General features: G+C 39.0%; 1 protein-coding gene across 1 annotated transcript in view; it reads left to right on the forward strand.

Moving 5' to 3' along the window:
* LOC122797630 (neural-cadherin-like) overlaps positions 1-12,811 on the forward strand; it is a 796,015-nt gene that overhangs the window by 714,503 nt on the left and 68,701 nt on the right. Inside the window, exon 31 of the mRNA XM_044066174.1 lies at positions 8,865-9,118. Coding sequence (XP_043922109.1) covers positions 8,865-9,118 — 254 coding nt within the window. The remainder of the gene's footprint in view (positions 1-8,864; positions 9,119-12,811) is intronic.

Here is a 12,811-nt window from a genome sequence, read left to right on the forward strand (position 1 = left end):
CGAGAGAAGCTGTACTGTCACAGACACAGCCTACAATGAGAGAAAAAGAGGACCCTACCTTAGAAGAAGTAAGAATAGCACAAAGGAAAATGAAGTCAGGGAAAGCAGTAGGATCAGATGAGGGCACAGCAGATATGATAAAGATGCTGGGTGAGACAGGGGAGAAATGGCTCCTGAGGGTACTCATAGCAGCATGGAGAGAAAGGCGTATCCCAGATAACGGGAGAATAACCATACTCATGCCATTGTACAACAACAACACAGGGGACATCCACAACTATGGGCAGTACAGACGCATCAAACTCCTATCACATTGCATGAAAGTTCTGGAGATGATGAATGATAAACGGATATGCAGAGTAAGCAGAATGTAAGATGGGAGATGAGCAGTTTGGATTCAGATCAGGATGCAGCACAACTGACCTGATGTTTGCAGTATGGCAGATAAGTTGAGAAGAAGCTAGAGATGAAGAAAGAGTCCAACTGGGTATTCCTGAACTTGGAGAAAGCATATAACAAGGTCCTAAGAAAGCTGATCTGGGCAGTACTGCGGTGGTAAGAAGTCACATGAACACTGGTAAAATTAGTGTAGGTTATGTACAAAGACCCAATGACTGAAGCAAGAACAGTGTTTGATCTCACAGAGGGGTTCCCAGTTGGAGCGGGTGTTCACCAGGGTTCAGCTATGAGCCCACTGCTGTTCATACTGGTGATGGACTACATTAGCAAACAGGTCGGAGGAAACAGATCAACAAAGTTGCTGTATGCAGACTACGTGGCATTATAGGCAAACTCTGAGCAAGAACTTCAGCAAATGACAGGGGAATGGAATAGAAAGATAAAGGCAAATTGGATGAAATTAAGCACAGATGAAGTGTTAATGGCAGCAAATTGGGAAAATCAGAAGAAGCTGAGAATTGAGATAAAAGGGAAGACAGTGGAACAGAATAATAGCTTGAAGTGTCTGGGAGGGGTGGCTGGGGAGAAGGGAAGTCTGAAAGAAGAAATCAAAGCTAGAATCGGAGGGCCTATAAACAACTGGTATAGAGTCTCAGATGTAATGAATGACAGAATAATTCCAAAGAAGCTGAAAAGTAAGGTGTACAAGATAGTGGTGTGACCAGTCCTACTGTATGGTACAGAAACCTGGGCCCTAAAGGTAGAGCAGATGAAGAAACCAGAGGTGATGGAAATGAAGTTCATGAGAAGGATGCATAATGCGGGACAGACAAAGAAGTGAGGACATAACAGCAACAGCCAAAGTAGCTCCAATTGCAGAAAAAATCAAAGAGAACAAATTATGGTGGTTCAGGCACATGTGCAGACAAGCAGAAGACAGTCTGGTGAAGAAGATTTGGGACAGACAGGAAGAAGGTAAGAGGAAACAAGGACATCCAGCAAAGAGGTGACTGGATTGTGTGAAAGAAGATCTGTGACAGGCATTAATGTTGAAGAAGCCAGGAGTGTGGCACTGAATCGAGAGATGGTGACAGTTAACACGATACCCCGACCCCATGTAGAAAATGGGAAAAAGGGTGCTGATGATGACAATGATGATGATGATCTGCTTTACACAAGTTTTCATTACATTTCCACAATATCTCTTAACACCTCTACAGGACCTCTGGTTATTTTTCTTGTTATAGGTTCCCTAAGTTTGGTAACAACCTTTTCTACATTCTACTGCTTAAGTCATTGTGCAAAGGTTTTCTGCTATGGAGTTATTATAAGAAAAAAAAACAGTTGCTTAACAGCAATCTTTCTAAACTCATGCATATTCTCCAGGTACTCTGTTATTTTCTCGTTAGTACACTGCAATTGCCCCTCTTCTTCTTCTGAGAGATTTCCCTTATTTTGTAATATTTCAACCTTATTCAGCCCCTTTAATAATTATTATTACTTTTTAACTTTATCTCTTTCTTTTATTTTTACCCTACTTTTAAACTCCACTTTTATTTTATTCCACTCACTAGCTATAACTTCTGGAGACATTCTAGCTTCCCTAATAATTCCCAGATAATTTCCACTACCCGTTCCTTAAATTCCTTTGTTTTTAACAGGTAGGTGGGGAAGTGTCATTGTCTCATCTTTACATCATTTTCCTGCACTTTTATCGTACTGATTATTGTTGCATGATTTCAAATAGTTATTGGATGTGTATCAAAATTCTCTATTAAATACACATGTTCCTGTGAAATATAATTTTTGTCTAATCTAGCCCAGGTATTGTACCATGGGGAATAATATATAAATTATCTCCAAGTTTCTATTACAAAATTCATGACTTTCTTACCAAGTATTTTTATAATTTTCTTCAGAAATCTACTCTCTATTTTGTATTTTCCCTTCTAGGTCCCCCAGATGCATCCTCGTTGTTGCAAATCAAATTCCAGTTCCTTCCTATAAGTGATATTCCCTGTTGAATGGTGATTATTTCTCCCAATATTTTTAAGCTCCATAATAGCAGTTTCAGGTGGAATATAAATAAATGTTAGTGTAATCTTCATCCCTTGACAGTAGCCCCTTATTACCAAAAATCTGCTATTATTATATTTTTCCTTTTTTATCACGAGTGGAGCTTCTTTATTAATTCATATAAGTATTCCTCTTTTCCTTCTTCCATGATATTCTGCACAGTATCTATCTTGAAATAAAAAGAAGTTATGTCTTGCCATAATGTTCCATCTGACTTGTCGATCTTCATCTGTTCTTGACTGATAGGTTACGGTTCCGATCCAGCCGTTATATAGCTCGCGCCAGACAAAAAACTGTTGAGCTAATAATCTACCCATAATCCCCTTCTGTACATTACCTCAGATCAAGTTTGCAGAATTATAGAACAATGGAAGAAAACTAATTCCTCCTGGTACACCCCTCCCCGTTCCCTGCGCAGCTCCGATAAACACTTACTACAAATCTATAGACCCAACAAGAACATGGGTAAAATACTTTATAAACACTCCATCTCCCTTATCTGGAACAATCTTCCACTCCAAATCAGAAGCCATACCTCCCTTCCTAACTTCAAATATGACCTGATACTGTATCTCCATAACAACCCTATATGCACCTGTAATCACCCTACTTAACCCCTCCCTTTCCCTATACCCACTTCACCACTAAGTCTGATCTATAAGACCTCTCCTCTTTCTGTAACTTACTATATCTAACTGCTCTCCCTTCTACACCCTCCCTCCCCTACTACGTTCTTCTTCTGCACCATGTCTTCCTCTGATCTGAGGCCCCTTATACATACACTTAATGCTCCTTCAGTTCAAAGACTTAAAGTTGAGGACCAACAATGTCTTCCTAAAGAGTAGTTCCCCCAAAAAGCTACTTCATAAATGAATGTAAGGTATTACACTCACATCCTACTGGTAATTGCTGATCGTGCCCCTTAACTGCTCACACCCAGGGCAGCTGGCCTTCACCCCCATGCTAGTAATGGCCCTGTGTTATTGTTCTGAAGCTTAAAACAGAGGAGAATGATTGCTCTATAGTACAGTCCACATGACAGATTAGATTGCACTTACTATTGTTAAGAATATTCACCTTACAGTTCAACACTTCATCTTGTTCACTTCTGGTAAGGAAGGAAGTCAATGACCAAGAATGAATCCCATCTGCATAAATTAGTGTCTCATTTTTTAATGACCAAGAAGCTGCTTTCAAATGTGGCAAAAGGCTACTTATCCTGAAGGGTAAGTATTTACTTTATAGCTGCGAGGTGGATATCTGGATGTTTGTAAGGCACTTAACATCTTTCCGCACAGATACAGTACAGCCTTGAATATTGCACAAGTAAATCTATACTTTTTGAACCAGCTAAGTGAATGTTTAAATAAGAGGATGCTGATATTTAGGTTAGATGAGTAAACGTTTCCAAGTAAAATAGCCTTAAACAGTTTCCCAGGAAAGAGTACTGAAATCTGCGTTATTCAGAGTAATTGGGTTGTCTTTCTTAGAACATCCTTCATACGGATTGTCAAATGTGTAGACGACAGACAAATCGGGGCCTTTGTTTCTGCATTTTCTGTTGCTCAGCAATCAAATCACTTAATTTTAATTAATAACTTGGCTAACGAGACTACATTGCAGTAGGTAAAAACAATATTATTCTTTCTGCACAATATAAATGTATTTAATCATTAATATCTCAATACCATCAGTGATCGAATGTATATCTAGCAACGACACAAGCTAGAGGCCTCCAGTTTAATGAACATATTGCTGTATTGCTATACTGGATAGGCAGTAAGTTTCCAAACATTAAGAAACATTGACTCTACAAATTCTGATGTGTTGATCCCGTTATAAATGTATGTGCATTGTCCTATAAGGGAATGCAGTATAACATTTCTCTATAATATTTTAAATCAGATAATTAAAGATGAACATACTCAAAGGCTGTATACACAGTTGAAAAGAACACTTAGTAAAATTACTCTGTAAAGAAGAGTTGATGTAACTTCATTTATATTCTGTGATTTGTATAAAGCATTACTTTAGTGCCTGAAATATGAAAATAGTAAGGGCAGTAAATTATTTAATACACTTGTACTGGAGAGGAGCAGAAAATCCACCAACAAGAGCGTATAATGTAATATTGACTGTCAAAGTTACAGATTAGAATGTTTACTCTTCACAATGTTAAACAGTTAGGGTCCAGCTAGGTTAAGACATTAACCACCAAGGTACAATAGCTAAGTATGTCATTCGATACGTAACATGTCATTTGCTTCATGAATTTAAATTTTACATAATGTACTGCAAGTACTAAGTGCTAAAAAGACCTTTTTTGCACTCTTTGCCCCTGTTGCCTGTAAATCATTCCCCATATTCAGGAAGAGGGTTGATTAGGAGGGGGCATTTTTCAGATAGCCATCAGGGGTGGAGTGTGTTTTTTTTTTATGCAGCGCTAACATCCCTGCATGCACTTGGCAATAGTTTAAAGGTTGGAACGTGCAATAGGCTGATCATGACAGACATCTCCTCACTGAAGCAAGGGGCATTCCTTTCTTTTAGGCCAACCCCTGAAGCACTGGAGATGGTTTTCCCAGTCTCTGACAGGGAAATCACACATACCCAGTGGATCACCAAATCCATGCAATCCTCTCTTACCCCCTAGGAGGAGAGGGGCAGCCATGCCCCTTCAGTCCCCCCCCCCCCACACTTCCTGCTTAGCTCCTTCCTTGCTGGGGCTGTTTATCAAACTCTGGTCACCTGAGTCACAAGCAGTGCTCCATCCCTCTGTGTCACAGAGCCAGACTCTATAATTTCTTACCCATGAATTGTCCACACAGCTGCTCCTTGGTCAGCTTTATGTCACATTATCAAGTTTTAGAAACTTGGAATTCATATGGTCAAGACCATACCTCCGAGTTTCCAAAAACTAGAATGTAAAAAAAAAAAAAATGTACGTTTGCCCCCCTGTTCCCCCACACCCCTGCAAATTAGATATACCAACTTTGAGATCACACTACAGTGGGGAGAAGGTGAATTCCCTGTTAAAACATATCAATGAAGATCGCAGTACAGTGGGGAATCAGGAAATGTACCCTCCCCCTATACTGAGAACTTGGAGTTGATATATATCATTTGCAGGGGTTGCTCCCTGCAAAAACATATTTTTTTTTACATTCAAGTTTTTGAAAACTCAAACATATGGTCTTGATCACATAAATTTCGAGTTTTTGAAACCAGTAATATGATTATAAATCCCCTTGGTCACAGTTAGCATGCCACTTTTGGATTTCTTACATTCATATGCTAACTCCTGCGATCTAGCAGTAACACCTCTCCTGCGTGTGATGAATTCTGGAATGGTGGGGCAATCTCTGTCTGCTTTCCAGAAAGACCTTTGCATATTTTATGCTTCCAATGAGGCATGACATCACTCTGCTGGAAGTGTTGTGTTTTCTGAATTCAGCATCAGTTTGGCCCCCTGAAATCTCTCTCTCTCTCTCTGTCTCTCTTTTTAAACACCTTTATTGAATTGACCCTTGTAACACAGGCAAACTTACATTTATATAAAAGTAATCAAACCATATTGCCAAGTTCACATTTACAAATGTTATACATCACATGCATTGTTCTATACAATGCCTTCTCTTAAACTTCATTTTCTATGTAGTTTGCTCCTACCCTTTTCTAAAGATGGATAGCACAGTGCTGCCGCAGTTTGCATTGTCACCTCCCAGCAAGAGGTTCTCCAGTTTGATTCTCAGCTGGGGTGCCTTCTGTGTGGCGTTTGTATGTCCTCCCTGTGTTCATGTTGGTTTCCTCCAGGTGCTCTGGTTTCCTCCCATGTTAAAAGACATGCACCTGGAGCATTTCTCCCCTGGCCTCTGCTGAAAATTGGCTCGTTCCAAGTTGGACTTTTCCAGTAAACAAATGTTAAATAAATAAAGATGCCATTTCCAGTTTTATCTCTAATTTGACATTCACTACTTCAGATATTGTTGGTTTAGACTTTGATTTCCATTTTCTAGTAATTGCTTATCTTGCAGCCACCAGAATTAAATTTAACAAGGCCTTACAATGTCTAGGCAATTCAGATCCTGTATCCCAGCTCAAAAAAATAATTTCCTTAGTTACAGTCATTTGCTCACTCAGTGTTCCTGACAGAGTACTCTGTAGGGAATTTTTAAACTCTGCTAGTTCATTACAGTCTGAAAACATATGATCCCAGGCATCGGTTTCTTCTCCATTGCACCGCCAACACATACCATCTACCTGAAGAAAAGTTCTTTGGAGTCTGCTTGGGGTGTCAAAGTACCTATGCAAACACTTCCAGGCAAAAATCCTAAATGTTCTAGACTTTGTTGCATATTTGGGAGCCATACATATGTCCTCCCATTGTTTCTTTGTTCACTGCTTATCTAATATCTTTTTCCAATCTTTTCTGACCTCCTCTGATCAATTCTTCGAGTTATCATGCCATATTTTATATGCTCTACTATCTCTTTTTTAACAGCAGCTTCTGCTCTAGAGTCAACCCGCCTATCCCTTTCTCTTTGCTATACTCTGATAGGAAGGCAATCTCTAGTCCGCAATCCAAATGCCTTTTTGCCTCTTCCTATTCTGTTACCTTTCCCGCTCTAGTAAACTGCTGTCAGTGTCTTGTTTCCTTTTCTACTTTTCTCCAGTAAATTCCAGTGCCATCTTGCCTATTCTAATTACCCCTAATTGCAGTCATACTTTTAACAGAATCTTCTTTCTCCATTCCTGTGTTCGCTTAGTTCTTAGAATACTATTATATGTTATAATATTCTGTATGGCTGTTGTTATTCTCCTTACAGATCTGCTTCCAAAATCCCAGTCTCTCTTTATTTCTTGAATTTCTCCCTAGCTTCATCATCTCTTTCCACATTGAAGTGTAGCTTTCTGCTTGTGTTATGTATAAGAGCCGTGAATTTCTCTTGGATCACTTGAGTGACAAAGCTGTATCTATCATTGCCCTTTATCATTTACATTTATAATTGCAAAGTCATATTAATTATAAGCTACTAGAATTTGTCAACATAAAGCTTACATAATGAAGAATGCAGTCACCACTAATGCTTGACCATGTCTAGTGTAGTTAGAGGGTTACAATTTTATAAATACCGCAAATAACTAATTATGGTAAACAGAACTGTCTAAATAATACAAAAGTTCACAAAATCCTTCTCAGTTTATCTGTCCACACATACTGTAAGTAATCTGCAAGCAGAGTAGGTGACTCAAAAAGTAAGACACCTACTGTTATTGCTTGAAAGATCCAAAGGTTGTGGGTTCTATTCCTACTCAAGCTGCTTGGATTAATTTTCCAGTACTGAACGTGCCTTGCAGCATGGGGGGGGTACATTTTAGTTATCAAATTAATTTCTTTCATACATTTCCATTCAGTCTTTCATTTTCAATATCTTACCAACTCATCTGCATCTGAAAACAAAATAAAAGTCTAAATCAATAAAGTGTATTGAAACATATGATCTGACTGTATTAAGTGGTTTCCTTTTATACGCATCCATCTTACTACTTGATTATTTCATTTTCATTACATATCCCCAGTAACTTGACCAAACTTCCCCTTGTTAGCTCGATACCTCAGGTCTGTCCTGAAAACAGGCCACAAACCTAGTGGGACTAATCCAGTCACAAAACATAATAAATTTTAAAAAATACAACAGCTAACATATACTGTGTTTATTACGACTTATAAAGTTCGTTTTACATTTTGAAACTGAAAGAGTGCTGCTGCTATAAAAATGGGTTTTATTTATACCTTATGACTCTAGAGATATGAACATTTGTGTGATGTGTGTTCACTACTCTACTTTGTCACGCACCTCACAATGCTGCCATCAAGTGCATGACTTTATTAAATGTCCCAAGGTGCATCCAGCAGAAGTTAAGAGTACAACCCTCTGTAAGTTCTATGATACAGAAAATGAAGACGTTATGTGATCATGCATGAATTTGCACCCTTTTCTAATTAAAAAAAAAAATAATGTTTTTTTTCTAAGAGAAAACAGTGAAATATTCCACTGACCCCTGTTAGAACAAATGGGCAGGAAGACATGAAACACTGGGAATTGTCAGTGTTACAATGAATCCCCTGTAAAATGTCTAGCTGTCTCTAATCTGTTTGCATTTCCATCATTTTGGGACACTAAGAATCTACCTACCTGTCAAACTGGGTTTCTGCTGCCTCTTAGTTCTCCTGTCAAAGGGGGAAGGGAAATTCTGGCAGTGGCATTACATAACAGTACACCTAGAAGTGCTCTGGAGATAAAAGCTGAAAATGTGATATCAAAAATTATTTTTCATATTTTTAGTGACAGGTCATAATGCTTTTATTTTTTGTTTCTCATTACTAGGTGTCCAGCTGGAACAGTGGCTGCAGTGGAAGAGCTCACAAGTCAGAAACATTGTGCACCTTCTCCATGTGGACAGTGGAGTTGTAGGAACCGTGGTACATGTGTGGCTCTGTCACCAGAAAAATTTGTCTGCCACTGCATGGAAGGGTTTCGAGGACAGTGGTGTGAGATGAGCCAAGTAAAAGCATTGAAGAACGCAGGGCTCAGTTCCAGCTCCATTTTGGCCATCAGCATGTGTCTTCTGGTCTTTTTAGGTACAGTAAAGATGGCGCATCTTTCCTTATCTGCATATTCCCTTTTACAGTAACAGAAACTTTTTTTGTCTTCTCTTGCTCCCATCACATTACCATAATCGGCATTCTCATATCTTCATGTTCCAAAAGGTATACCCTGTCTTTCTGTACACTGTATCTTAAGTTTAGTATATTTGACAATACTAGCTTCCCAGCTGTTGAAATTAGGTTATATTATCCCCAGATGAAATAATTCCTACCCACTATTTTGAAGAAAACATAACTATAGAATGACCGTTTAAACTCATTAATCTAGCATTTATTTTTTGTTTAGAAGAGAAAATAATTAGTTTTTCCCTCCAACAGACTAATATCATCTGCTCCAAGATCATAATGTCTGCAGACATAAAAAGATATATCCTTTTTCCCTTTGTCTACTCTTTGTTGCTTCTAGACTGGCACTAAAGACACAGTTTAAAACTAATGGTGGTTTTTGCAAGACAATATTTGCAAATCAATGTTCCTTTTGGAAAAGCTTCATAACTGAGAATGACTCTCATTTAATTTATTGGTGCCTTGTTTGCCAAGACTACCAGTAAGATATCGTAGTGTCTGATAAATCTAGTGAGATTGTTGAATTTTAATATTAAAAAAATAAACTACTTGCTCTGGGTGTTGTGGGGAATAAGCCTCTCACACCCCAATGCAGAGGGATCCAGGTAGAAATCTGAACATTCTAGGAAATTCTGGACAGTTGAGAAGTGCTCTGTCACTTTCAGCTTGCCCCTTTGAGTAATCAAAAGTAATTGTGCCAATCCCAAAAATGCATTTGCTGAAAATATCTTGCAAAAAACACTTTCTTTAAGTGTTTTTGCAAGGCAGCAAGCCCCCACACCCACCCCCTGAACTTATACATAGCAATGTCATGGTCACAGCAAATCGAAGAAGGGGGGAAATTCCCCACAAAAGGGAGTTACTTCCAACTCATCTCTCCAGCAGTGATTTCCTATGGAGGAACACCGATCATCTCTGAGTTGACGGATGGGCGGTCAAAGATCAAGAGCTCCAGCTTCATCCACCAGTAGGTAAACTACTTTCAGAACTCATGCCTCATATCAGTCTGTCTCATAATGCATGATATAGTCTAAGTCCAAACTGGTGTTGTTTTGCTATATAATTCCAGTTTATAGTCAGATATATTTTGTATTTGGTTTCTGTTATGAAATCAACATGATTATGCTATGAATAGTAGTTTGAATGTGAAATAGTTTTGCAGTGTTTCTCTAGTTTAGTTTTCAAAACAGATTTTTTATTCATAATAAAGTGCATAACAGCCTACATACCTTAGTACCTCTTACACTAATCAGCACTGACATTTTATATTCACATTCACGTTCATTGTCATTAACGTTAAATCAGCATATTCTGGATGTTCCATCAAATTGATCACTGCTACAGTAGCCTTAGCTATCTGAGTTGTAACCTGCTAAGGATATAACGACTAGCCAGCTTTCAAAGCGGGTCTATATCATATGAGCGATTCCCACAAATTGCGAACGCTCATAAAATCAAACGTACTGGACCACAAAGTGCTTTTTCTGAGATCAAGGTACAGTGAAGAATGGGATATTTGCTCTTTCCTCACTATAGTGCGATCTTGGAGTTGGAATATATATTTAGTGGGGGATGGGGGCACAGCCCCCCACAACAGGAAGTTCGAGGTCCGGTACCTTCGATATTATGAGCGTTAGCAATTTGTGCGATTCGCTCATATGATATAGACCCTTCAAAGCTTCAGGGCACCTTCCACACCCAACTGTCAGGTAGCTTGAGCAGAGCTGACTAAAAGACAAGTTTGGGTGACAAGCCCTTTAGAGCTTTACTGTCACCAAAGGGTATGCTCCTCTGAGGCTTTTGAGGGTCAATGGTCGGCTTGCGCTGCACCTTTGCTGGAAGGATAAGTTCCCTTTTGGGAAATTACTCCCATTCAATAATTTTGATTTATTATTAATTCTTTCCTCTTGAAAAAAAGTTATTTAAAAGCTAGGATTTTGTGTTTTAATGGACTGTCACAAGACTGTACTGCAGTTTTAAAAGGGAGTGTTCTTTTTTCCTGTCAGTTAAAAAGTTATTTAAAATAAATGAAAAACATTTCTTCTGTGGAGAAATTGTGTTTATTTTACTTTGTGGTTTTGGCAAAGTGTACTAAAGTGCTTTTTACTTTGTTTAAAAAAAAGTGACTTTCAAACATTTTTTTTTTTATTTTTTTTGGTTTACTAGCATGTGCTGCTTGTTTTCTCCAATAAGGATACACCATTTTCAGCTTGAACATATAACAATCTGCTGGCCCCACAGTTGATCCTTCTTTCAGCCACAAAAAGAAAAAGTTAAGCAAACAGCTTTTGATATTACAGAAGACTAACAATTAGCTTCAGCCGCAGGTGGGTGACTCTATTACGGCCATTAGTCATACCAGAGATCACTCATCTTTTCTCCTGGATCCCTCTGGTGTAGCACCTACAGCCTCTATGAACAAGGGGTTAGATGATTCTTCTTCAGCTGTTGGGGTCCCCTCACTGGAAAAAGGAGAAACACTCTTCTCAGTCCTGTGAGAGGGAACAAGTAAGGCTTCCCTGTTTTCTTAGAATGTTGTGCCAATACCTGGGGAAGCTGTTACTACCATTAACAGCAGTGTTAGCCCTCTTTTTCCTGTAAACCCCCCCCCCCAAAAAACGCCTCAAAGTTTTTTTCAACAGCAGTAGTTTGCTGAGTCAGGCTTGGGGTTTAATTCAGGCTATTGATCATTCTTATAAAGTAGTTTCTGGTAAAATAAAGAGGGATAACTCCTTTACTCCTTTCCTACGGAGATTCACGATTCTGAATATGGACAGGAGGATGAATGGACAGATACAGAGTTTTCACCTCAGATTTCTGATTCAGACTCAGAGGACAGCTCGGCTTCTGACTTTTCTTGTGGGGGTTTCTCTTTGTCTGACACTATTGCTAGAATGTGCCAATGTTTTCAGGGGGGAGGGGGCACTGAGGTTTCTCAGTCCCTCAGAAAATACTATGGATTGTTACAGAAGGAATTACCAGAACATGCACCCATTCCTCCTTTTGTGTCAGCCTTGGAAGATGTGTGTTACTTGCCTGCAATTTTCCTGACAGTTGGACAGCTGCCCCTAAAAAGGCAGAGAGGATGTATAAAGTTCCTTGGTCTATTAAGTTTTTATACACTCATCCCAAACATGATCCGGCAGTCATAGATTTAGTTAACCCTTCTGCTGCTAAACACTTAGTTAAGTTAAAACCTACTCTTTCTGACAAGGATGGGAAGATTATTGATAAGTATGGGAAAAAGTGTATGTTTCTGCAACTCTGATTTTTCAGACTCATATACCTACCTCCAACATAAAAAAACTCTTAACTAAACTTAAACCCACCAGATTAGCAGCAGACAACCTCCCAAGTGAATACCTACAAATCACAGCTGATGCTCTGGCCTACCCAGTATCCATCTTGATTAACCGATCTCTGTCAAAAAGTTACGTTCCCACACTGTGGAAAGTATCACATATAATTCCCCTCCACAAAGGCAGACCCTCCGCAGAACTAACCAGTTACCGCCCCATAGCTATTCTCTCTCCACTCTCCAAAATACTAGAGAGATGCATACACTCTCAGGTCTCAGACTACCTCCTTACAAACAGCCTC

This window comes from Protopterus annectens, chromosome 3.part1, assembly GCF_019279795.1.
Source record: "Protopterus annectens isolate FY-2018-M chromosome 3.part1, PAN1.0, whole genome shotgun sequence".
Taxonomy (NCBI): Eukaryota; Metazoa; Chordata; order Ceratodontiformes; family Protopteridae; genus Protopterus; species Protopterus annectens.